The sequence below is a fragment of the Diplotaxodon limnothrissa genome, linkage group LG4, assembly GCF_057381915.1.
Source record: "Diplotaxodon limnothrissa isolate DT_005_m linkage group LG4, D_limnothrissa_male_GT1.1, whole genome shotgun sequence".
NCBI lineage: Eukaryota > Metazoa > Chordata > Actinopteri > Cichliformes > Cichlidae > Diplotaxodon > Diplotaxodon limnothrissa.
This window is the reverse complement of record NC_140599.1, coordinates 11,556,980-11,582,760: the sequence shown is the minus strand read 5'-3', so window position 1 is coordinate 11,582,760 and position 25,781 is coordinate 11,556,980. Positions and strand designations below refer to the sequence as shown.

General features: G+C 40.9%; 2 protein-coding genes across 2 annotated transcripts in view; both read right to left on the bottom strand.

Annotated features, from left to right (window-relative positions):
- llgl1 (LLGL scribble cell polarity complex component 1) overlaps positions 1-19,009 on the bottom strand; it is a 34,739-nt gene extending 15,730 nt beyond the window's left edge. Inside the window, exons 1-5 of the mRNA XM_085351449.1 lie at positions 18,718-19,009; positions 14,698-14,795; positions 998-1,079; positions 708-868; positions 405-551 (exon numbers count right to left, since the gene is read on the bottom strand). Of these exons, the coding sequence (XP_085207575.1) occupies positions 405-551; positions 708-868; positions 998-1,079; positions 14,698-14,795; positions 18,718-18,798 (569 nt within the window). The 5' untranslated portion in view covers positions 18,799-19,009. The remainder of the gene's footprint in view (positions 1-404; positions 552-707; positions 869-997; positions 1,080-14,697; positions 14,796-18,717) is intronic.
- Positions 19,010-21,239: 2,230 nt separating this feature from the next.
- myo15aa (myosin XVAa) overlaps positions 21,240-25,781 on the bottom strand; it is a 47,304-nt gene continuing 42,762 nt past the window's right edge. Inside the window, exons 59-67 of the mRNA XM_085351847.1 lie at positions 25,616-25,710; positions 25,231-25,308; positions 24,958-25,054; positions 24,680-24,840; positions 24,279-24,412; positions 22,962-23,095; positions 22,455-22,588; positions 22,021-22,161; positions 21,240-21,341 (exon numbers count right to left, since the gene is read on the bottom strand). Coding sequence (XP_085207973.1) covers positions 21,240-21,341; positions 22,021-22,161; positions 22,455-22,588; positions 22,962-23,095; positions 24,279-24,412; positions 24,680-24,840; positions 24,958-25,054; positions 25,231-25,308; positions 25,616-25,710 — 1,076 coding nt within the window. The remainder of the gene's footprint in view (positions 21,342-22,020; positions 22,162-22,454; positions 22,589-22,961; positions 23,096-24,278; positions 24,413-24,679; positions 24,841-24,957; positions 25,055-25,230; positions 25,309-25,615; positions 25,711-25,781) is intronic.

Genomic DNA, 25,781 nt, shown 5'->3' with positions numbered 1-25,781 from the left:
GCATGTGTGTGAGCTGCTCAGCTGGAGCTGTGAGTGGAGGAAGCTGAAGTGTTTAATGTTTACAGGAACGCTCACTGTGATGGAGGACGGAGAAGAGTGGAGAACAAGGATGGTGAAGAAAAGTCAAAAGATTTAAGCATGTGAAGCTATTTACAAGGATAATTTCATATTCTCTAATAAATATCTGCAAAATAAAAAATATAACCCTTCCACATGTGTTGACAGTTAGACAATAAGGCTATGTATTCCATTCCAATATCAGCTTAGCTGCTGTATCCACCAGATTCTTTTGTTTAACAGTGTAAGTTAACAAAAAAAGACACAGATTTATTGCTTGATCTGTACTTGGGTTGTCTCTTTGTTCATGTTTTTTTGTATTAATTCCTTTTGTGTAACAATCTCACCTGTGTGTGATCTGATCCTGGAGCAGTGTCTGGTTATCTTTCAGCGAGAGGCTGGGCACCTCTAGGAAGTAGACGCCTCCTCCCTCTGTTCCAACGCAGAGGAGGTCACATGACTTCAGCAAGAGGAGGACAGTCACCCGAGTGGCACTGAGAGAAAGGAAATTAGGAAAATTTATGATACTCAAAATTCTAACAGGCACAACCAACAACAAGTTGGGGTGTGAAAGAAGGCGAGACATGATTACAGACTTTCAAAAGTTCCCAATTTTCATTCAGGTTTCTGTAAAGAGGACTCTTGTGTACCTGCAGCTCTCGATGCCAGGTCTGCCGGGCAGATTGTAGGTGTTCACTTCCTGTAGAGAAACCACGCCCTCTTTCTTAACCCCACCGACCTCTCTCAGGGGTCCGGCCACCAGCTCCCACAGGTGGATTGTGTTGTCATCCAACAGTGACAGCAGACGACCCTTGGGAGAAAAGAATTAATATATGATGTGTGCCATGACTCACTGCCGAAACCTTAACTTAATTTTTAATGTTTTGGAGGGGTTTTTTTTTTTAACATTTTTAAACATTCAGGAGAAAATTGAGCTCACCTGTCCAGGCAGGAAGTGGATTTGTGTGACAGCAGTGGTGTCATTGTGCAGACCTGTGAACTCCACACCAGGCGCCCCATAGCTGCAGGTATCCCATTAAAGAAATACACAACTTGGCATTCAGACATTTAGACTGGCATGAGCAGTGGGCTAAAGTTAAGATGTCACAAAGCAGCATACTTACTGTCTAGAGCTACAGACACGGAGGGGAAAAAAAAAAGATTGGAAGGAGGGAATCTCTGTTCTTCTGTATAATTTGTGTCCACTACTCCCTTTAAAGAGAAGATTCACTGCAAATCAATAAATGTTTGGAACAATGGTCCTTCATCCCTCCAGAGACGTGCACTGAGGCTGTTCTGGCTGCACACCTTACCAAGACACTTCATATACTACAAGTTTCCACCTTAATCCAAACTAAACTTTCTGCTTCCACCAGTCAGTAAAGTTGCATTTTACCTCTTTGTCATTCCAGGCTTGGCTTTTTCCATGTATAATGTTTTCTTTTAGACCAGGAGTGTCAAACATATTGCCAGGGGGTCCCGGCTGCTCCTGGTCTTTCAAAAATATGGTCATTTCAAACGGAGGAGGATAAAATTTGAACCTTTAACGGCAATTTCATCAGTCTTACAATCGTCTTGCTGACAAAGACATAACCCATGGCGTGTCATTGCATAAAAGACAAATTGTCATCATTTTATTTTTCGTGTTCAAACTCATAGAAAATCAGAAAAGTACATTTTTTCAGTATCCTGAGATATCACATTATAGAGAAGATGCCTCTGGCCACAGCTGGTGCAGCAAGACATAATATAATTTCTGCAGGCAAAAAACTTGCATGAATTATTAGACACTGAGTGGTCTCAGCAGAGAGACGGGCAAAAGCACATTTTATTTTTTAAGTCAATGGCTAGTTATACACAAGAAGAACACTCCTAAAACAAAGCTTGAGAGGTTTAAAAACATAAACCTGGATATATCTGCCTCTCTGTCACATGCCCAAATTAACATTCCTGTTTAAAATATCATTCTTTTACTCCTTCCCATTTCCCTGCACATCAGTATAACACTGTGCACCAAGCGTGGCGCCAACTCTGCCAGGGCAAGCAATTAGACTCCCATCATGGTTTAAAAATATGCATGACTGGTACGGAACACCAGTGCTGTTAAAAGCAGATAACCAAACTGTGGATATTTTTAGTTTTTCAGAAAGGTCACGAGATAGAGGGGACCATAACATAGTCGTCTGTGTCCTCCTGTCTGTTTAGATGCATATATTCTGTAACAAAATTCAGCGTCCTCAGATACTACAAGACAATGTGAATACACAAAACAATCACGGCACAAAAAAAAAAAAAAAAAAAAGATGCACGTACACACCAGCAGGCAGAGGGGAGTACCTTAAAGTATCTCACTTTATTTAAAAAAAACTAAACAAACAAACAAAACTAGTGAGTAAGAGGACAGAGTGCTATAATTCTGAGCTGTAAACTAGACGCACACAGTTTAGGTGTAATAGAGGGGTGGAATTAGAACACTATAACAAAGCTCATAGCAATTATCAAAACCAGATGACGCAGATGCCTGAAACCACCACTGTGTACATATATGTACGTCTGAGCGTGTGTGTAATCAGCGGCAATCTCCGCAGTCACCCCTTTGTTAGCCCAGGAAATGAAGCCGAGCTGATAAAATAAAGATTACTCTCAAGATCTGTGACGACAACTGCACTAAATAGGACTAAATTGTGAGTTAGCGCGCATACACACACACACTCCTCACTAGAAGCTGCACACATATACACACACACGTGGTGCTTGGAAGCAATATCGACACACTTCAGCACACTGCTTACATAAGCCTGTAGGAATGTGGATTAAAAATGCAGAAAAATAAGAGGAAATCTGGGGAGTGCATGTTTGTATTCTACTGTGTGCACAGCGGGTTTTCTACATTCCTGTTTTATCTGAGGAAAAAGAAAAGATCAATATTATAATTACATTAATTTATACGTTTCTTTCCCTCACTTCCTATTCCCAGGACTCCAAATCCCCATAGTCAGGAATTTGTTAAGAAAGTCACAGATATTCGATCATCATCATTCTCACTGCTTTACTGCTCTATTGTCAGACGAGGGGGTGCAAAAAACAAACAAAACAAAAACAAAAAAAATCCTCCTACAACTTTCATAACTGTAAGTTCCATCCTCTTGTTTATGGAAGCTGTCTTCTTCCATCAGGAAGAACTTAAATCCCTCTTTTTCATTCCCTCACGACGCCGATCCCCTGGAGACCAAGCTGGGTGTTATACTGGCATTCCTGAGTGCTGTCACTTCCTGTCCCTGTGTTTTATACACGGCAGTAACAAGTCTCAGACAGCTGGAGGTGGAGGTGTGAGGAGGGCTTTCATTTGTGGGTCATGAACTGCCAGTGCAGATTTTTTTTTTTTTTTTTTAAGCCAAAGCTGTGAGTCAATTTGTGCGTGGCACAACAGCATGTGTGCTAAAATATTAAAAGGACTGAATTGCTGCATTACAACATCTGTGTTAAAAGCAGATTCAATGAGCAGAGTAGGCATCACGATCTAAAGAGGAGCAATAATGGAAAAAAGGTACAGAACCGCATTACCGCCAATGGGGAGAGGAAAAAAAATAATAACTTTAAATTTAAAGTTAGCTCTCCCAATCAGGAAGGTCTATGAAGATATGTCATCTCCTTGCCATCTGGAAGCAGGTAACAAGGAGGTGGCTGACAGTATTCGCTGCCCAACAGTTTGACATGAACACACTCATCCTGGTCTTTGTTCACGTTCACTGGTAGCTCTCTGATGCTTTTGAGTGTGCATGCTGCTCCATCTGCTTTCCTTTGTGAAGCTTCCGGATTGAATTTTGTGTTAGCTCTGTCAATCTTACTAAATTAAACTTGTGAGATACCCAAATTTTAAGTTATGGATGGCATTTTGTTCCCCTCCAGCAGCAGAAATAAGCTTCCACAGAAAGGTAAATTACCGAGGGACAAATTAAAAGTGCTCTGTTGTAACTTAAAGGTAAAAGTGAAAAAGCCGACAGGAGAATAAGTGAACGGAGAAAAATCACAGCTGTGTGGGAAAGATGAGAGGGACTGAAAAACAGACAGACAGCAGCGGTTTGTGCATATATTCCAGCTATGTCATGGTGACCACAGCTCATTCATCACAAATCTCGCAGCTCCCACACATTTAGGTTGGCTACGCAAAAACGAGTGCAAAGAAAGCTGTCAGCACATTGAGGGGGAAAAAAAAAAAAAAAAAAAAGAAGACCACTAATATTTAGGACTCTGTCAGAGACTTGACTTTTGGCTGGTCTGTAGCAGCTCAGACAGAAACCAGCCCAACACCACATAACCAGGAATAAAAACGTTTATCAATCAGGAGCAGTTAGAAAAATTAATAAGTAAAAATGTGTACACACACACACACACACACACACACACACACACACTTCCTGCTCCTGGTGTGTCAGCAGACAGCTGGTAGAGGGATTCCCAGGGATGATGTCACCCTGTTGCTTTGACCTCATTAAAAGTTTATGTGCATGTCTGAATTAAGCTCCCTCCCCCAAGAGGTCTGCTCATTGGCCAATAATACAAGCCCCCAAAAGCTGTGGGGTCATAATAAGTGAGTAAATGTGTCACCCTTCCTGCCTCTACAACTATGTGCCTGTGCTCACAGCTTTGTCATCTTCATTCCAGTAAACTCTGATTAATGACGAAACTTAAAATAAACATTAAGAAGTTTTAGCATAAGAGTCTACAGGCATGGTGGCACCTCTGAGTACTAGCCAAAAGCTAACAGGCTCACAATTTCTGATGTCTAGCAGGTATAATGTTCACCATGATCATAGTCTTACTTTAGCCTGTTAACATGCAAATGTTTGTCAAGAAGCACAAACCACAAGTGTGACTAAGGCTGATTGGGAATGTCGTTAGATTATTATTCAGAAGAGCTGGACCATTAAAATGTTGAGAAATCGCACTTAAAAAAACAAAAAAACAAAAACAAAGCACTGACGGTAAAAACAAAACAAAAAAAACAGGTGAGCTGAAAAGAAAATATTAAAAACCTACATATATTATTGATTTCAATAAAAGTTTCTTTAAAATGTGTTTGAATTCAATTTCCCCATCAACTCTAGTCCTGATCCCTTCAGAAGCATCAGGTAATTTGATATCCAATACCTTCATTTCCAGCAAGACAAAAGATAAAGCAATGCCAACAGGAATAAAGTGATCAGAGGGGAACTGATTAAACATTTATAGGAATAATGTACACACACACACACACACACACACACACACACACACACACACACACACTGAAGGCTCACTAGATATCCCTGGAGCTGCAGTGTTGATCCTCAAATGGTTTTGTATTCTGGGAAGCACAAATGTGCTCAACAGATCGAAGACATGGCAATCTGCCCATTATACGCACACATTTTATTTTTATACCCATGACTTGATATTGATGCTGATACACAAATAAGTAGGATTGTAATAAAATATGTAAGGATTTATCCTCTGGGGACCAGGAACATGTGCTGTAAAAGGTCATTTGGAAAGTGCTTCCTTTATCATGTACAAAATACGCTTCTGAGGCTCAGCTCTTTACCTCCTGAAAGCTCTTTTTTGAAATGAGCAGCATCAGAAGTTGGTGAGGGTGGTCTCTGCTTATGGAGGTACCCTTGGAAAACCTGAACCATGTCTTTATTGATCTATTACTGAGGTGTCAAAGCTTGTCATTAAGAGTACAGGTGGAGGACATCAAACGGCATCTTTATGGAGGAAAGAGTTAAACTATGTGCCTACCAAACGCAGGATAAGGTAAAGAGGAACGCCTGCAAAGTCTCAGGGTGCCTCACCAGATAAGGCAGAAGTTTCATCGACACTTCGAACACACACAAGGCTCTAACAGCAAAAACTAAAGGGAGTCAGACTTTAATACTCGTAAACAGAATGAAACGCTGACTCAAAGCAGAAACTTAAAGTCCTCCTCCATCCAGTCTGGAAAAAAAGTATAAACAGACACTCCAGCTGTGTAAAACCACTCCTAAACAGCATGCCAAGGGTTTAGAGAAAATTTTAAAGAAAAAGAACGACACCTGTTGAATGACAGACTGGTTGAACTGATCTATATGTTCTGTTTGTAGCATGCAAAGGTTTGCTTCACTGCTCACCAGAGGACAGAAAAGCACACAATGGAGGCCTACAGTAACTTATAATCACTGAATCACTGTCTCGTCCTCACACACGCATGCGCGCACACACACACGCACGCACAATTGCCCGCTGATGCAGAGAGAGTGCGTTAGCAAGGATAAAGCGATTTCACGGTCTGAATACAGACAAACAGAAGGCATTGTCTTCCATGTGGACACACAGGTAGCAGCAAACACACACCCACACCCACCCACAAACAGTGACAGAAGACATGTTCTTACTTCCTGCCTGACCCCATCACTAGACCTAAAGATGAAGTACAAATTAATCACACACAGAAAGAGAATTAAGGCCCTAAAAAAGGTTTAAAAAATATATTCCTAAAAGTTTCAGACTTTCAGGGAAGCTGAACTGATGAAAGACATCATTTATGTGCATTTTCTAACTCCTTCACCTCCCTACATGCATAGCAACACATGCACAAACTCTTCGTCTGGCAAAAGTCTACAACAAGACAAGCCAAACAACTCCACCCACCCACTAGAGAAACAATCTTGTCTCATTTGCATCCTTTCCCTCTGCTAGTACCTCTCCACCTCCCACACTCCCCTTTCTGTGCAGCCCCCTCAGTGCACGTTCTGTCACACCGAGGCAGTCAAACCTGAAGGAGTGGATGTACATGTACATTGGAGAATCACTACAAAACAGTACACGGTTTATTTTAACACTGCAAACATTAATGGTCCCAAGAAGATCAGCTGAACAAAATAACATCATTAGCAGGAACAAACAGCACAAGTCCAGCAATTCGAGTAGAGCATTTCTACCTAAGCCAGGTCTAGCTAGAGAAAACCCTCTACTAAAAGTAACATCAAAAAGAAATAGAAAAGGATGTTATTTATATGTACAACATATTGAGGGCTTTTGTTTTGCAACAATCCCACCTTTAAAAAGAACGCAAGTTTAAGGCAAAAGCCAACAAGATACATTAGCAAAGCTAACGTACAGAAAACCTAAAATAAACTTAACTAAAAATTGTACAATTCCTGATGTTTAGGTGATGCAGGTCACCAGGTTTGCAGTACACTGACTGAAACTTTACACTACTCTATTGTAAATAACACCTGATTTCGGACATAGTGACTATGGGCATGTTAATGTTGTCATTAGTCTTTTTTTTGGCTGAAATTACAGCCTCAAACCCAGAAGCATAGCTGCTGATTAATTCACAAAAGAAAAAACAAAAAAGGAAAGGAAATTTTAAAAAAAATTAATAAAAATTGTGCTTTGAGTGTTACTTATGTAAAGATGTAAACATAGCTTTAACAGGTTTATTATCTGCAATGCCAGAGCCAGTAACACTGGGAGGTAATGGCTTACAAATACAACTCAAAGTAAAGCTACCAAGTAGCTAATGCTGCCATAATGCTCTCTTTAATTCAGTCACCTTACCCTGCTCATTCAGCAAATCAGACAACTTTGATTTGTCAGTTCAGATAAATGTTTTCCTTTTCATGCCTCAACTCTATTATAGAACCCATCCAATCTGCTCTACTTGGTAAGCCCGCACAGTCTTTATCCCCGCAGACAGACTCCTGCAACTTGTTGCCAACTGGGCGAGCGAGTGTGTGCACATTAATTCATGTGTGTGGGTGTAAAAGCAGGCAGGGACTAAAAGCAGAGAATGAGGCGTGAGGAGGGTGAAGGCAGAGAGAGCAGAAGGGGTGGGGTTAAAAGGTCCTGCAATTCTTCAGGAATATCAATGAGGAGCTAGGAATAGTCGGGAAACCAAGTGACACAGAAAGTGAAAAAGAAAAAACAAAGACAAAAGTATGATAGGAGGAGGGAGAAACTAAAAATATTGTAGAGAGAAAAGTACTTTATAAGACATCCGTATAAGCAAGCAGAGAGTAGGCTGTGTGTGGGTGATTGGGGGAGGAGAAGGTAGGAGGTAAAGGATAGGAGGAGTGTTCCAGATTAAATCAAAGTCTAACTTGATCTCAACTATACCAATGAATATTTGCATTGATTTGTTCAACACAAACAAAAATAATGCAGCTTACATAAAATGGTATACCCTCTCTGCAGACTCCCCTGCAACACAGACCACACAGTTGTGCATAAAAACACAAATGCATATAACTTGATCAAAAGCTGGAGACTGATGATGGGGAAATGGCAGGAGAAGCTGAAGCTGTACTACAATTAGAAGGGAAACTGATGGCACCAACAAGCACAAAGGAAATGCACCGTTTTCACCACCAACTACACAGACATGAGCACTCGCATTAAACTAAAACAGCTGTCAGAATAAAATCAACTCATCATGAGAAGAAATTAAGAAAACAGGGATTTTATTTTATTTTTATTTTTTTTTAAAATCCAGTCAGTGTGACATTGCAACAGTGCATGACTCATGGTGTTAAAGACAGATTTCTCTTGAATTCCCGAAAAAAGAAAAAAAATAATCAGTGAACAACCCTGTGGTCTAAACTAAGCTGGACTATGGTGACTTCAGTACAGATAAAAATACTGAATAAAGATGCAAATATAAAGTGTCAGATAGGAACTGATGAATCAGAACAACAACAGGCAATTGACCAGCAGGATGTCAGCGAGACAGATGCAGAGCCATCAGCTGAAGCACACTCACAAACACACAGATCAAAGCTCTGCTGCCCGAGTGTGTAAATATTAGCTCGTCCTGGCTGCTAGATGGCCGGTCCTTTTGATAAATGGTCAGAGTGTCTGTGCGACTGAGCACGTACCACATTGTCTAGAAGTAATCAGAGCCCTGGCTTGTCATTCTGAAATAAATGTGTTCATCGCAAAGAGGTTCTGTAATACTGTAGGTAGCATTTTCTGACCTTTTTACCTTTAACCGATGCATTTCTTACCAAACTCTAATGTCTGATGTGCTTAGCTGCAGACTTTTAAACCCCTCCAGTGTGCAAGTACTTCTCATCCCAGGCAACTGCAATGGTCGTCTTGGAAACCATTTCAAAAGCGCCCTTTATTAAGACTCGACTCAGCAACAAAGCTCTTACTCACCCGATCTGCACACACGCACACACACAATGAGGGAGGGTTAACCCAGGGCAACGCAACATGCATTCCATGACAGGAGACAGACTCCTAAGTCGCCCCACCACCCCCACAGATGATAGGGGGGGAAAAAAAACCAACAAAAAAAAACCCCTCCACGCTACATTGTCCCCTTCCCTCTGCTGAGCCCCAGTCTGTGGTCGAAGCAGAAACTCTGAGGGTGTAATATGACCCTGCCTTTATAAACACAGAACGAGAGAAGGAGAAAAGGAGAGGGAGCAAGTGAGAAACTTGAACGAGAGGCTGAATGTGAACAAGAGGAGAGGAGGAGACGTGGTGCCAGGACGGAGAGCATGAGTTCAAATGAAACGAGTACCTCAAATTTAGCAATTTTCTACTCTTCTTTTGTGAATACTCTCTAGTCCTACTACTCAGCACGCTCTCTGCACAGTTCAGGCATCAGCGTCAGAAAGGAGGACTGCACATCTGGCTCTACAGGGCTGTGAATGCGTACTACAGTACAGGTATGCTGGCAACCACTTCTAGGTCAAACCAAAGTCAGTGAGCCTGTCAGATTAACAAGGAATGTGGACACTCACTCACATACACAAACCTGAAACTCATTCTCACTGCTTGTCTGTCTAGTTTACCCCCAACCTTGAATTCGGAAGTGGAATAAAACGGTGTTGCTTTCTTCAAGTTTATTATTTGTTGTATATCACTGTAAATGTTAAAACAAACAAGTAGTAGGCTTTGAGAGATTAAAGGGAAATTCCAATGAATTTCCCACTAAAGTGGCTGTTGTGGCTCAAAGTGTCATGCAGATCCCTGTAGTGTCTACAGAGATTTGGGGAAATGAAGAGTTTCTGGGGAAAACCATAAGATGACCTTAACACCAGTGTATTCATTAGTAAACAGCAGTTTGTTTCACTCATAATTCTCTGAAGAAACCAGATCTTAGACACGCAGTTAAAATCAAACAGAAAACAAGATGCAGATGACCGGAGGCTGAGACTCAAAGACAACAGGACACTCACGAAAAACAACAAACCTAAGGAAACTGGTGCTGCTGCTCTCACATTGTTCTTATTGATACCAAATGTGGTGGATCTACAGATAGGAACACCACCAGATGGAAATCTACAAATAATTAACCTGCCACTTTGTTAAAAAAATACCAGCTGGACATGGTGTTTCACCTCCACACAAAAAAAAGCTCCTGCTCAGCTTCTCACGGTCTAAATAAAAGCATTTACAACTAAACCTACACTATTAAAACACCACACTCAAATTCAGCGAGCTCTTAAGAACCACCCATTCTTTCACAAATGTTTGTAAAGCCAGACTGCATGACTTGGGTGATTGAATTTATACACCTGTGGCAACGAAACTGAAAACACCTGAATTCAAAGACTGAGGTGTGGCCCAATACTTTTGTCCTTGTAGTGTATGGTTTGGCTCTTTTTTCTCTTGCTTGAATGGAAAGCAGTGATTAGCCAGCGGGTTGGCCAAGTTTTCTGTGACCCCTCATTTCTAAGAATCTCTACTGAAGATCAAACGTCATCCAACACCAAAAGTCACAGCTGCCACATTACTGTAACTCCATCAGCTTAATATAAAAATCATTAGCTGCAGCTCTTTGTGACAAACATTCTTCCAAGGGAAAAAACAAACAAACATCTCACTGCCATCAAGTGTTTAGTTTTTTAACATTTAGGAGAACTCTCAGATTTGGGCACCATAAAACTTTTTTTAAACAACTTACAACTTTAGCTCAGGGGTCGGCAATTAATTCGCCCAAGGGGCCACATGAGAAACTGGGATGTTGTAGAGGACTGCACCAAAAAGCTGACCTCAATATTAATTTTATATCTTTATTAGCTTATTGGTCCAGCCCTCTAAAACAGTGTCTCGTGTAACTACCTGGGAAAGTTAACCAGCTTTAGGTGGTCCTGAGCCACAGGCTGAAGTTCTAATGCAATGTAGGTAAATGTTCTCCAGCAGCTGGAATCTTGTTAAAAGGCAGGGTGAGGGCAGGTTCGTTTTGCTAGATACAGACATTTCGCCGTGGACTGGAGTTATTTTTGCCTCCCCCCCCACTGTCTGTTTCACACTCCCTTGTCTTCACTGCTGCCGTTTATCTCCATCTCACCATTCCCCCCTCGATCCATCCCTCTCTGCAGTGCAAGTGCCTGGTACCACCAGTTTCTCTCTCTCTCCTCCCATCTGAATGTGAAAGAGTCGATTCTCCAGCATAATGCACACACAGCCGGCAGCCTCCCTTCACACACACACACACACACACACACACACACACACACACACACACACACACACACACACACTATAATCTGCGCAGAAACACCTTTAATGCAAGTTTTAACATATCCCAGCGTTTCGTTTTCCACCTAAGGTCTTACTCTGGTGAAGTTCACCTGTCTGATCGATGAAAGGGAGGAAAGCCCAACTCTGGGCAATCCTGAATACAACACCGCAGCAGCAGACTGCTACTCACTCTAGAAGCTACGGCATAAATACGGCAGAGTTGAATGCCACAGAGATAACAGACATCAACAACATGTCACGGAGCTGCTGGTGTGGATGAAGCACTAGCCTCAGAGCTGCTGGAATTTCTGACACAACCGACACACTGAGCCAGATTATGGCTTTGTCATAATGCATATCATGAGCCAAACCCGATACAGATTCCCAGCACAGCTTCACTCGGCTCATCCGGCATTACTCAAACAGAGTGAACGTCACACTGCCACTCCCTGGGTCGGGGGGTTAAGATTCCCCCACTGACCGCACACCAAGAAATGCATTTAAGGTATTCTAAGCCTCTGAGGATGAAATCCTCTTCAAGCATCTAAATTCTGTTGCAACAAAGATGATGTTGTTTATCAGTTTTTCTTTTCCAGGCTTTGTGTCAGTCTCATACTTCTTGTTGACCATCCTTTTGGCTGTGATTAGAGCAGGGCGATATGGCCAAAAATATTTATCACGATATATATTTGAAAATTTGCGATAACGATATAACTGACGATATAATTGATGCGAGACAAAATACAACTCCACAACATTACTAGCGCAAAAAGACAACCTTCCATTTATTTTCACTTAAACAAGAAGCTGGTTTTTATGTACATTAAAGCTTTATAAAAATGTAACAGTGCAAATGCAAATTCCTTGCTGAAAGTTTAACCAAAAGGCATTTCCAGTAGAAATGGGCTGACATATCCTGAGCATAACCATGTATAATATCCACTGAAGTTAAAAAGAGGTGCTTTGCAACATTAAACTGCAGTGTGCAGTACGCATTTTTCGGACCATAAGGTGCACGGGATTATAAGGCACATTAAGCGAAACAAAGCAGTCAGATAAATCAAACTTTATTAAACTCATTCTTCTTGCTTCCTCCACTTCTGTACCATTGATTCATTAATGTTGAATTCTCTGGCAGCTGCTCTATTCCCATGTTGTTGCAGTATATTAATGACTAACCTCGTATTGTGGATGGATTATCTCAGTTGTTCTCCTGACTGAAGTTTGGTCCGTTTACAGTATCCTGCCATGCGATTGCATTTGTCTCTAACCATGAAGAACCTTCACGTTAACTTTTATAAGTGGAAAAGTGTTAGTGTTCGTCCTCCAGCTTCACTGTTTATGTTATGCTAACATAGCTGTGTCGCTAGCGATCACGTAGCACATCATTATATACCAGCTAGCCCAACTTCAGTAACCCTACAAACGTCACTGCTGTTTAGTTTCCTGTCTTCATTTATGTTGGAAGTGATAGCAGAGCTGTACGTTTGATTTTTTTCAGAAATCTCTCAGTCAGAACATGCTATATCATGCTTAGGTAACTAGCGAAACTAGCGAGCTAACTTCCGCTAGCTTCCTGCTAACTTCTAACTCCGTTAAATGTAATAACTTTTGTTTTCATGGATGCCTGGAAGTTAAACTTTATAGTTACACCTGGTAAAGCAGCAATGCTGATCGTTTTATTAAAGATGAAAGAATTTAGACAGTTTTTAACTCTAAGTGATGCTGCAGTGTTGTTTGACCTGAAGCATACGGAGTTTAGGACCCAGATTACTCCCAGATTTAAGAGCATCTTAGAACGGCCGCTTGCATGTTCTGCAAAAAAATGTGCTTTGTTGTGTATCTGACGGACAAACACCAAACCAGTTCCACATCACGGAAGTTGCACCATTTTTACAAACCAATTCTGGTTCATCTGTTTCACTCAACAATCGGCCATGTGCGTATGAAAACAAAGGCACTGCGCATGCGCGTTTTACTCCCATTCTATCGCGATATTTCATTTTCCTATCGTTGCCTAACATTATACCGGTATTACCGTGAACGGTATAATATGGCCCAGCCCTAGCTGTGATGACATTTTTTGCCAGCAACTTACTTGGGGATGCAAGTACATGTGACCAGATGATGCTACTGATGGTAAATAACCCCCCCCACTTCAATCATATCTTATAACCCACTTGTCAGAATGTGAGTGCAAGTAAAATTTCAGTTATTTAGAGAAATAATTATAGTAAAATTGAGGGTTTCTTCACAACCTCTCTGGTCACAGGCTGCGTCACATGGTAGGCTTCTTTCTAGAAACACAGTTGGCGTGGTAAATATATGTGACTAATGTCACAACTTAAAAAAAAAACAAAAAAAACAAAAACATGGAACATGAAAATCTAGAGACACACTGGTCCACCCACCCACCCACCCACCCACACTTCTACCAAACTGATGTTATGTAAACAGCTCTTCTGCAAATCCCGACTGATCAGACATTCCTCCACATTTAAAAAAAAAAAAAAAAAAAGTGGAGCTTGAGAAAGACAGACCATAAGATATAGTTCTATTGAAAAGCAATGAAGAGTATGATCACTGTAGACCTGGTGTAATAACAGCAGCTGAAAGAATGACTAGCTGTCATCCCACAACATGTGCATTTTCACTAAAGAGCATGAAAAAAAAGACACATCCATGAAACACTTCTGCCACAAACCCACAGCTAAAGCAAAACGGTATCTGCACTGCAGCGAGATAAGCAGAGCAGCACTTCAAAAGATGTAAACTGACAGCAGTGAAAAAGAAACAGTCTCTGTAATCTTATCCGAGGTACTCCTAGATCTTTTCCTGTCCCCAAAATCTTTATCAGCTTCATGACACAACCTAAAATATGATAAATTATAATCTGTTTGACACAAACACAAGTCAGTCACCTCAGCTTTGTGTTAGATCACTTGTAGTATGCATGCCTTGACTAATACAGCATGACCACTTTGAGACTTGGACTACAATATGATCTGTTAATCTAGTCTAATGCGATGTATTCATTTAAAAAGTGTGATGCTGTTGTTTCTTATTTGAAAATGTCAATCCTTACCAAGCCCCCAAAACAACTTCTGCAGATGCATGAGCTCACTGACAGAAGGATACATTTTGATGGCTCCTGACTTTGTCCCGATGGCCATGAGCTGCAACTTGGGGTCAAAGGCCAAAGCACTGGGCTGATGGGGGAACCCATGCTCCACAGTCTGTGAGAGAAAGCCAGGCAGAGAAAGGGTAGAGAAGACAAACTGATGAGACAGATTTATCAAATGCCACAAGAAATACAACAACAAGTACACTTGCATTTATTTTTCCAGACTTTCCTCCATAAATGCACCCAGTTCTGTCTGAGAGTTTGCGTGTCATTTTCTGCTCATCAGACTCGCTGAATATAGTCAGCGAGGCGTCTAAAAGGGAGGACTCCCTTAATAAAGTTACAGGAAAGTAGTTTAAAAAGTACTGATGGCAGCAGCATTGCTTTATTGTAATGTGCTGCAGACCTTGTTAAATTGGGTTGAAATAAAATTTCAGCTTTTTTCTCTCCAAGCCCATGTCAGGAGATGGTGAGACAGCTGGAGAAGTGTTTATGTCAACAAAGAAAAAGGGAACAGAAACCAGTAGAGAGACACCTAAAACTGGTTTAAAAACAGGTTGTGGAGGTCTTCGAGGTTTCGGCATGGCTAACTGAAAAAACTGAGCCTGGCTGTTTGCTTGAACTCAGACATAACGTAAAACATTAACTCCTTCTGTCTTTAAAGTGCCGGTGCAGTGCGATCTGTCTCTATCACACAAACACAGTCACATCAAAACAACCCTCCTGAAGAGAGACAACGTCTGTGACAGTCTGGCAGCTGCTGCCAAACATTACAAAAGTGTGTGTGTGTGTGTGTGTGTGTGTGTGTGTTACAGCAAAACAAACAGTCCATGGACTTTCATCAGAGATTCAAACAAAGAATCATCATTTGGTTAACATGAACATAAGCTGTTTAAGTGTCTCCCCACCTAAAAACTGTGAGGTCTGTAAGTATTTGAACAAAGACAACATTTTTGCAGCTTTGGCCTCTTTACAACTCAAAGAAGATATGATTCAAGTGTAGACTTTCAGTTTTCTTTTCAAGGCGTTTAACAAAAGTGTTGCATTAACTGTTTATGGATTACAGTAAGTTTTATACACAGTCCCTCATTTTCAGAGAGTCCAAATTAATTGGATGGGCAGGTGAAGCCTGTTCCCTCATTATTCCATAACAAAATAGCAGATAAAAGATCAGTAGTTGATGTCCCATTTGGTACCTGTTTATTGGAATTATGGGTAAGAGATAAATAGAGATGTCAGTGCAAGTGAAGGAGAAAGCTGAAAAAGTAAAATAAACCAATTAGAGAAACAGCAAAAACTTTAGAAGTGACCAAACAATCTGACACATACTTAGAAAAGCCGAAAGGCCTCAAAGACCACAGAAGACAACTAAAATGTTTCATGACAGAACTACTTTCAACATCTAACCGAGCAACAAGAACACTCCTTTGGAAGGGAGGTGCATCATCGCCACAGTCTAGTCTGACAGAAACAGCAGGATGAACTGTGACATGTACAGGACCAGAGCCTCTGCTCAGATCTAGCTGAAAACTGACCAGATGGTACTTCACAGTGAAGACAGTTAATGACCCAAAGCAGACTGCAAAAGCATCCCAAGAGTTTGTCAAGGAAAAATAAATATCAACTGATCTCATCCCAACAGAGCATGTCATTTTAGTTACTGAAGGAAGACCCTTGAACAAGCAGGAACTGAAGCTGGCTGCAGCAGAGGCCGAGGGGAGCGTCTCATGGTGGGAAATGTAGCATTTCATGATCTCCATGGATTCCTTAAATCCCTCATTTTTTTTCCAATTTATTTTCAGTCTCTAAAAATGGATGACTGTGAAAAATATGGCTGTGAATTCTAAATAGTTAACGCAGCACTTTTGTTGAACCTATTAAAATGACCCTGAAAGTCTGCACTTCAACCACATCCCGGTTGTTTGATTTTAAATCCTCTGTGATGGTGTATGGAAGAAAAACTACAACAGAAAATGATGTCTTTGTCCAACAAATAATGGCCCTAACTGTACTCTCCTACCACAAAGGCATTTATCTAGTGGGCGATTCTCTCAGATGTCTCGTTTGGTTAGACATAATACAAAATATATTTATCAGATATGACTCGGCACTACACCAACTCTTGTTAAATCACTCTCGTCAACACATTTCTGATAGCTGTGTAACGGCAACAATGATGTCAAACTGATTGCTCTGGAGTTTTTGCCCGCCTGAGCCACATTCACACAAAAGCTTACTTCCACATAGGATATCATCAGGAATAAGTAACAGAAAAACAAAGAAAAAAAAAAAAAACAATAACTGATCACACCTCATTTTTGAGAAGTTAACAAGAGCAATTACTTTCAAATTTGTGAGAGTTGTTTTATCCCATAACTAAATTAAATGAACAAAACAAACACCTGATCATTCTATTACCAAAAGACATGCTTGCTGATTAATTTTCAGTCAGATCCACCAGCTGACAAATCGACTATTTGCTGTGGCTCTAAGGAAAGCCACAATCTAAAACCGTTCAATGGCAAACTCAATGAGGGCCTCGACTGGAATGCAGATACTGAGGCGGGATGGTGTAAGGACAGTTTGTCAAAGCGCTCATGTCACTGTGCTGGCCACAGTGAGCAATCTCATTCATGCTACTCAGACAACTGAGGTTACCCAAGTCTGCAAGGTCATGCAAGTACGACTCTAGGAGCCACGAAAGGCTGATTAATATTTTCCAGGACATGCGCTGGTTCGTGTTTTTTTATATTACTTATTCTTTCATTTGCTAAAATGGCTTAAAAGAGGACTCTTTTTACTTCAGACTTGAAGTACTTAATTCTGGAGAAATAAATCTACTGTAGTGCTGATTCTTAACGATCATCAGTCATCATCGTGTTGTTTGCACCGCAGTCCTAAACAATCCTGCTGAGAAGGGTTAATGTCATTATCACATCCAGCGTGCAGGACAAACTTGATTCTTTTAACATTTAAAAGGTTCAGACAGCCCGGCTCTCTGGGACACTTTCTGAGACACAGCATGCAGACCATGCCTTCATCTAACCTGAGTTCAAGGCCACTGCAGTGCTCAGTATGAGCTTAGAAACAACCTGTTAGGTAAGTTACTACAGCTGACACTGGATATGCAGAATTATCAGTACATTCCACAGATCTGGGTGGTGCAAGCTGCTTTTATGTTCCCACCGGCGGAGCAACAGTGATCTGGGTGACAAGATTCAGCTTATACTGAAAGTGGAATGAGCTCTTACATTGACTGTCCAGAGGGGAAACCCACTATCACCACCACTGAATGTTACCACAGGACGCTCAGATTTACTGTACATGAACTGGTTCATATCCATGTGGATGTGATGCCAGCATGAAACCTGACACTCGTGGCTGCACCCAAAGACCCCCAAGAACTGGAACAAGGGGTATGAGGACTCTGCATAACAAAAAGCAGCAGAGATTTAAAAAAAAAAAAACCTGCTCGCAGAGTTCTGGCAGCTTCTACTAAAACCAGACGAGAGGAGTAAAAAGTGCCATCACGCTGAGAGACACCCCTGCTCATTGCATGACAGATGGGTCACACCACACGAAGCATCAAACTGCTGGAAAAGCATGTATTGTAATTTAATCCCGTTAATCTGCATGCTGATAATCCCCAACACCCACACAATCCTCTGTTGCTGGTTAATTACAGCAATATTAGCGCTACAGTTTTCCTTGATTGCTGCTCGGTGCTCACTTTGAGCGAGGTCCTGGTTTGGGTGAGGGGTAATTAACACGCCGTGAAAACAACTCAACAGCTACTAAACACACATCAACAAAGCGCCCTGCAAACACACCACCCGCACTTCACAGCTAATCTGTTTTTCTGTCCGCGAAGTAGGACAGAAAACAGCAAGCGCAAGAGGAGTGGCCGGACTTCAGCTGCAAAGTACTGGCTTTTTTATATATCCATACTTAAAAAATAAGTCTGTTAGTTTAGGGGAACCAGGCGAGAGGAGGAATACCATCTCCCTCTCTTTCCTCTTGTCCCGTTACTTTACCTTGTTGAAGGCGAAAAGCTCCTGTTTTATCTTCTCTCTCTGCGGGTCGGTGCCCTGCCGACGAAACCTAAACTTCATCATCTTCAAGCCGGTCACGGGGGAGGCAGGACCGAGGGGACAGAGAGGGTAACACGGAGGTATCAACCCGAGCTTCTCGGCGGGACTAGAGGCGGTTCGGCGCAGTCGGAAGATGCTAAGCTAGCTAACGGACTAGCCCATGCAGGCTGAAAGCGGGGGTACAACACTACTGCCTCTGCTGCGGCTCTCCTCCCTCCTCTCCCTCCTGGTGCTGTTTAGGTCCTGGTGGGTTTGACCACAGCAGCCCCCCTCCCTTCCCTCCTCTTCCCGGTTCACACGGATCCCGTTATTGGTAACCAATAGGGACGAGGAAATCTGCGAGCAATTACTCAGCAACGCCTACACAACCAAGGGCTCGCGAGACGGATGCTCGGTTTGTAGCACAGGATACACCGGCGGTATGTCCCAGCTGCTTGAGTTTGTACACTGCGACAACTGGGAGTTCCTTTAAACAAAATGGAACGGCCAGAGATTAAATAGCCAATAACGGCTAACTTTTCTCACTCGAAACTGTGGAGAAAATGTAAATATTTTACCTTAACTATCCGGTTGTTCAGTCTGACGTCACTAGCCGTGTCTGGGTCTAAACTCCGCTGCAGGTCCATATATCAAACGATCACTATGGCATTACTGAGAGTTGAAAAACTGTCTAAAGTCTTTCATCTTTAATAAAATGATCAGCGTTCTGCTCTACCAGGTGTAACAATTGAGTTTAACATCCAGGCATCCATGAAAACGGAATTTATGACATTTAACGGAGTTAGAAGTTAGCAGGGAGTTAGCTCGCTAGCTTCTATCTAAATACAATATAGCATGTCCTGACTGCGGGGTTTTGGAAACAAATTAAAACGTACAGCTCTGTTATCACTTCCAGCATAAATGAAGACAGAAAACTAAACAGCAGTGACGTTTGTAGGGTTACTGAAGTTGGGCTAGCTGGTATATAATGATGTGCTAGGTGACCGCTAGCGACACAGCTATGTTAGCATAATATAAACAAGCTAACTTTTTTTCCACTCGATAAAAGTTACCGTGAGTGTTCTCGGTGGTCAGGAACAAATGTAATCGCATGGCAGGATGCTGTAAAAGGACCAAACTTCAGCCAGGAGAACAACTGAGATAATCCATCCACAATACGAGGTTAGTCATTCATATACTGCTGCATGGGCTGGGCTGTAGTTACATCCTAAGGTTTTAAAGACTGAGCTTAAATAAATGATTAGTGGTAATAAAAGCCGAGGGAGGTCAACAGTGATCACTGACTGTTTTAGGAGCTTTTTAAGATCAAATAGAAGAAAATACAAAACATTAAACATGTTAACAACACAAAAGCCATATTAAACGCAGCTACTTTAGACCCGGAAGTAGGATTCGTCGCGTCATCACTGAACAACCGGATTGTAAATTTGTTTTTTTAAGATGTCAAAAACTGGGTTTAAGATAAATAATGGAAGCAGACAGATTCAATCATGTTTGAATGACTACTTCAAACATGATTATACGTCCTGTTTAGGAAGAAAAACATGAAAAGAATGGTAACTCTGACCATTAATTGAAGGTTATAATTAGCATATATTTTATTTTAATTATATTTTACTAGTTGGGTTTTTTTTAGTAGTATTGTATTCACCAATGATTTTCCATACTCTTTAATTCCACCTAACTCATATACATTGCTGTGTATTTGCTAAAAAATAAAGTACTCACACACCACTACTGTTATACTAAAGCTTTAATTTATTATTCACATGCAATAATTATGTAAAACTGCTATTTGCAAAAAAATTTATTGTAAAAATAAAATATTTAAGTTAGTGCAAACTCTTAGTGATGTGGCCTCAAAGCTTATGTGCCAAAAAGACTTTGCCCCTTGGCAAAGCAGAGAATAAGAGATGTGTCAGAAAAAGTTCTTTATCCTATCAAACCAAAAGTTTCCATTAATGTCAAAACCAAGATGAGGTTATAAGGGTTTGTTTGTTATACAGCAATAAACTGGCGCCACCATTACACTAAATTAATGTTGTCCCAAGAACAAAGCAAATCATGCTATTCTTCTAAAGAGGGGGCATGGAAACAAGGAGACATTAACCCTTATAGTTATATTGGACAAGATCTTAAACATTTCTGGATGATTATGTAAAACTATAAACATTAAAGATTAAGGCATTCATTCAAGTTTCTCCTAAAACTAGAATGTGACTGACATGAATGACATTTTATGTGCCAAATCATTCATTAAGAAAACAGCTGATCAATTAAGAAAAAATAACATTTTCATGGCCATAATGGAAAAGCACTTTTTCAAAATCATCACAATAAACAAGTTATCAACTTACATAACAGTGCCTTTACATACAAAAATAACCTGTCTTACGAATAGAGGTAGAGTACATTTTTAAGGCATAAACTGTGATTTCTATGTATATGTCATCCTCGTGTTTGTGCTATAGGAGGGTGATTTCACTTGGTGGCAATGTGAGTCTCTTCTCTCTGACTGACAGCATGTTCTCCACGTGCATGGCGATGACTCGGCAAAGCTCCAGGCCCTGGAAAACATCATATAGCATAACATCATTTAGACCCTTAAAGAAACAACACTGGACTTAAGATGAAGAGTGAATATAGACTGCTCAGTGGTACAGTTAGGGGCGAAAGGGGCAAAAGTTTGTGGACACTTTTTCCTTTTGTAATTTTTCTTGTGTACACCATCAGAGTGAATTTCAAATGAATCAATATTTGATTGAAGTCCAGACTTTCAGATTGATGCAGATTCAAACTGCAGATTATAACACATTAACTGCAAAAGCAACCCAAAAGTTTCTCAAGGCAAAGAAATGGGATATCTTTCTGAAACCAATAAAGCATGCTCTTCAGTTTTCAAATGCAAAACTGAAGGCAGAGACCCACAAATAAGCAGCAACTGAATGTGGTTGGAGTAAAAGCCTGGGGGAGCATCTCAAGAGAGAAAACTAAGCATTTGGTGATGACCCTGGGTTGTAGACTTCAAGCTGTCGTTGACTGCGAAAGATTTTCGCAAATGGGGTACTGCGTATAAAAATCACTTTAATTCCTTAAAAGTTGATGCAACACTTTCATTAAACACCTTGAATTAAAGCTAAAAGTCTGCACCTCAGTCACATGTTGACTGCAGAAATGTGTCACTGTAAATACAGACACTGTTACACACACACATCTAAATCTTCCATCTATGTCTTATACACCCACCTGCTCCAGCTGCAGCTGTGTGACACGCTGGTTAAGCAGGTCTCCTATCATGATCTCCACATATGGGTAACTGGAGCCAGATGTTGGCCTCTGAGTGCGAGTTGATTGAATCTCCTTCAGAGGAAAACGCACCATAGTCTCCTAATCACACACAAACACACCAATGTGCATATAAATAGGCATTCAGGGGACACACAGACATAAAATATAAAATTAAATATCTCAAGTTTTAAAGGTTATATTTTCTCTTGCACAGATTTTTTTTTTATTTGTAATTTAGATTTTATTAAAAAATGATGGATGGGAGAGCCAGTAAACACCATAACCAAGAGGGGGAGCCAAAAGCTTTGTTGAAATATAATAAAATTCCTGCCTTTTTTGTATTTTTCAATCACAATAGATCAGTAAAAGGGTAAAATGCTTGTTTGACTCACATGTGTGTCCTTGTTAAGAAAATGAAGCCCGTTCAGATTAACAGCCAGGATGCATGGGGCGTGGACGGACGAAGAGCCAGAACTCTGGATGTAGAAGAAGGAGGAGCCAAACATGGGGAAGGCACTGACCAGACCTGGGCAAAAACACACCAAAGCTCACTTCTGATAAGCTGCCGCATTCAAATTGCGAGGTAAAGATGTTTACAGAAAATGTCGCGACAACTCAGCGTGCTTTTGAACATTTTCTTTCCCACTGGTCCAACAAAAATGCTCTAAGAAGACACCTTGCTGCACTCATATCAACTTAGAACTGCTATTTGGGATCAGAATAAGCCTTTTTTTTGTTTACCAGATGTTTCAGATGTTTATCCTAATAGAATTGTGACAGAACATGCAATGGGCTTTGCTATTAACAATACAAAAGTTATTAATATTATAGGACATATGTAAAAGTTAAATGGCCAAATTGTGAGTATCTTTCACACTCACAAAGAACTGTTGTCTTACCAAGGAACTGCGCACGGGCCTGGTGTGGGTTTAAGGGCTGGACCTGCTGCATGTGTTGTGTTGTCATGTTCAGCCACTGCTGTGAACCCTGTTTGCTGTAGAACTGCGGAGGGATACACTCCTGCACCTCACGGCTAACACACACGCACACACAAAGAGGGAACAAGGTGTAATTGAGAGACAGCAGATCAAATTATACATGTGCATGTTAGGTGTATTTTTCTGTGCAAGCCGACAATGTGCAAAGCAGAGTATGGTGGCCCTGAGAGGTCAAAAAGACTGCAGCATAAGAAAAGGCCAGAAAAATACAAAAATGCTACAAAAGCACATAAAAACACAAAAATGCACAATGAAATTAAAAAAGAAACACACAACAGATGTAAAGCAAAAATAAAAAATAAAAAGATAAATAGCACAGTGGAAGTTGGGGGAAAAAAGCTCCCAAAACACAACAAAAGTGTTTTTTTAGCAGAAAATCTTACAGAACAGCTGTGGAAATGAGAGAAACAGAGACATCCACAGGATTCGACTGAGACACAGAACCTGAGGATTTGTAGCTGTTGTGAGGAAGTAAAGTTGTAATTGAATGATACATATAACACTGTAGATGAATGTTTTATATTAGTTGTTCAACATACCATGTAATGGTCTAACCTGATGAATTTTCATTGTGTTTTGTGTGCTTTTGGAACATTTTTCTATTTGTGTTCTTTTACGTTGCAGTACGTTTGACCTCTCAGGGATACCGTACATTCTCTTCCACTGCTTCTCCAACCTGTAGGTTTCCCCAAGGTTCAGTCCTGGGTCTACTATTATTGTCTTACTACATTTTAAAGAGTGTTGTTATATAAAACCCTTAGGTAACTAACTTAGTCCCTGGATGCAGCAGCAACCTTCTCAGCCCTTTGTGATATAGCCACAATATCAGAAATAGTAGAAAAGGGATATCTGGGCCAAACGTGCTCTTCTGTAAGTCAGCCATGTCTTACTGTTTGGAAAAAATTAAGCTACTAAAAGTCTCAATCACTGGTTTCTTTAGATAACTTTAATTTAAATCACTTTGAATCAATTTAATTCCTAAAAAGTGAATGGAACACTTTCATTAAACCGTTTGAATTAAAGCTAAAAGTCTGCACTTCAGTCACATGTTGATTGCATAGATATGATTAGATATGATGGGTGACAAAAAATCAACATAAACCTACCTTTAATTTGTCCCTTGTATCACTAGTAACTTGCCCAAAAGTAATTGATATGCAAGTGTGAGTTGGTACATTAGCATGCAAAAGGTTTCCAACAACAAATGGATATATTTACAGGGTGGGGAGGTAGATGGTGTCTTTGGCACGATGCTGTAGGGCAGCCAGCCTGGTAATCTGCTGCAGATGCTGTTCACTGGGCTTACCCTGAGGAACCACACTCAGCAAGGCCTTCAGGTAGTCTGGCAACACCTTGAAAAGAGATGCACAATGTGCATTAGTCCGTCTTGTTTCTATGACAAATATCAACTGATGAGAAGACGAAACAAGATGTACTTCTATGCACACCGCCCGACCACAAAAAAAAAAAAACCCTCATCAGGTGGTGATGACGTATGTGGCCACAAAAAAAAAGATGTCAGCTATCCAATGAAATATTAGGATGTCACAAATTTTTAGCACGTGAGCTAAAATTTCAGGACTGCTTCAATCTACAGCTCTGTGAAATGAGATTTATACCTGGTTATAGTGCATGGTGACATAAAGTTCATTGTCAAGTTTGAGAGCTAGACTCCATATAACCCGTCTGAACCAAAGACTGTAGTTGGCATCCACGGGCTCGGCCTCTGTAGCGATGTCCAGGATGTACTCTCGCTTGTTCAGGGGACGTACATTCTGACCTACACAGAAAGACACTTTAGTAACCATCTATTATCCAAAACGTGTAACAATATCTAACTCGGCAAAAGGAAATGTTAGCATTTTAGAGCTCCACTAAAACAAGAGATCCTTGTTACCCTTGTGTGTGACCAGAAAGACGGCATGTTCATCCAGTGCCTCCATTCTTTGGAGTCCCATCTCAAAGCAAAGCTCCTCGATCACATCCAAAGCAACCTGATAAGGAAAAAGCAAATATGCCACTACAGGCTACAAATTTGGCATCTGTGTTTTACATTTAGAGACTGCAGCCATTCTGTGTGTGTGTGTGTGTGTGTGTGTGTGTGTGTGTGTGTGTGTGTGTGTGTGTGTGTGTGTGTGTGTGTGTGTGTGTGTGTGTGTTTTCCACTCACAGAGCATGTCTTGATTTTTAAGTGCCTTTCGATGCCACCTGGGAGCAGGAACAGCTGTCTCTTGGAGCTACGCCCGGCCTGTACACGGACAACAAATCAGAGGGAAACGTCACACACTGCTATCCACAGCTGTTACTGAGAAGTCATGTAGCAAAGTCACATCTGAACATGACAGACAGACACCACAATATGAAAGATATCGCTGTAGATTAATTAGCACGGCCTGATCTACCTGATAAAGGAGACTATACAGGACTATCCCGATTGTTTTTCCGTATTTTTAAACACCTGTTGACACTTTAAGTTAATAAATGTTAGCAATCCCTACAATTTTGACATATTTCAAGCCACAAAGGAACACTGTGTAGCTTATTTACAAACTAACCATCATTGCTTTGAGTTCCATGCTGTTGGGATACTGCACACGCCCGCCATACTGAAAAGTCCTCCTCAGATTCTGCTCGCATGCCTTGGCAATACCTGTCAATTGGAAGAGCAGCTAGTAAACACTTTAGACCAGTGAAGATCAAAAGAGATGGACTGATGAACAC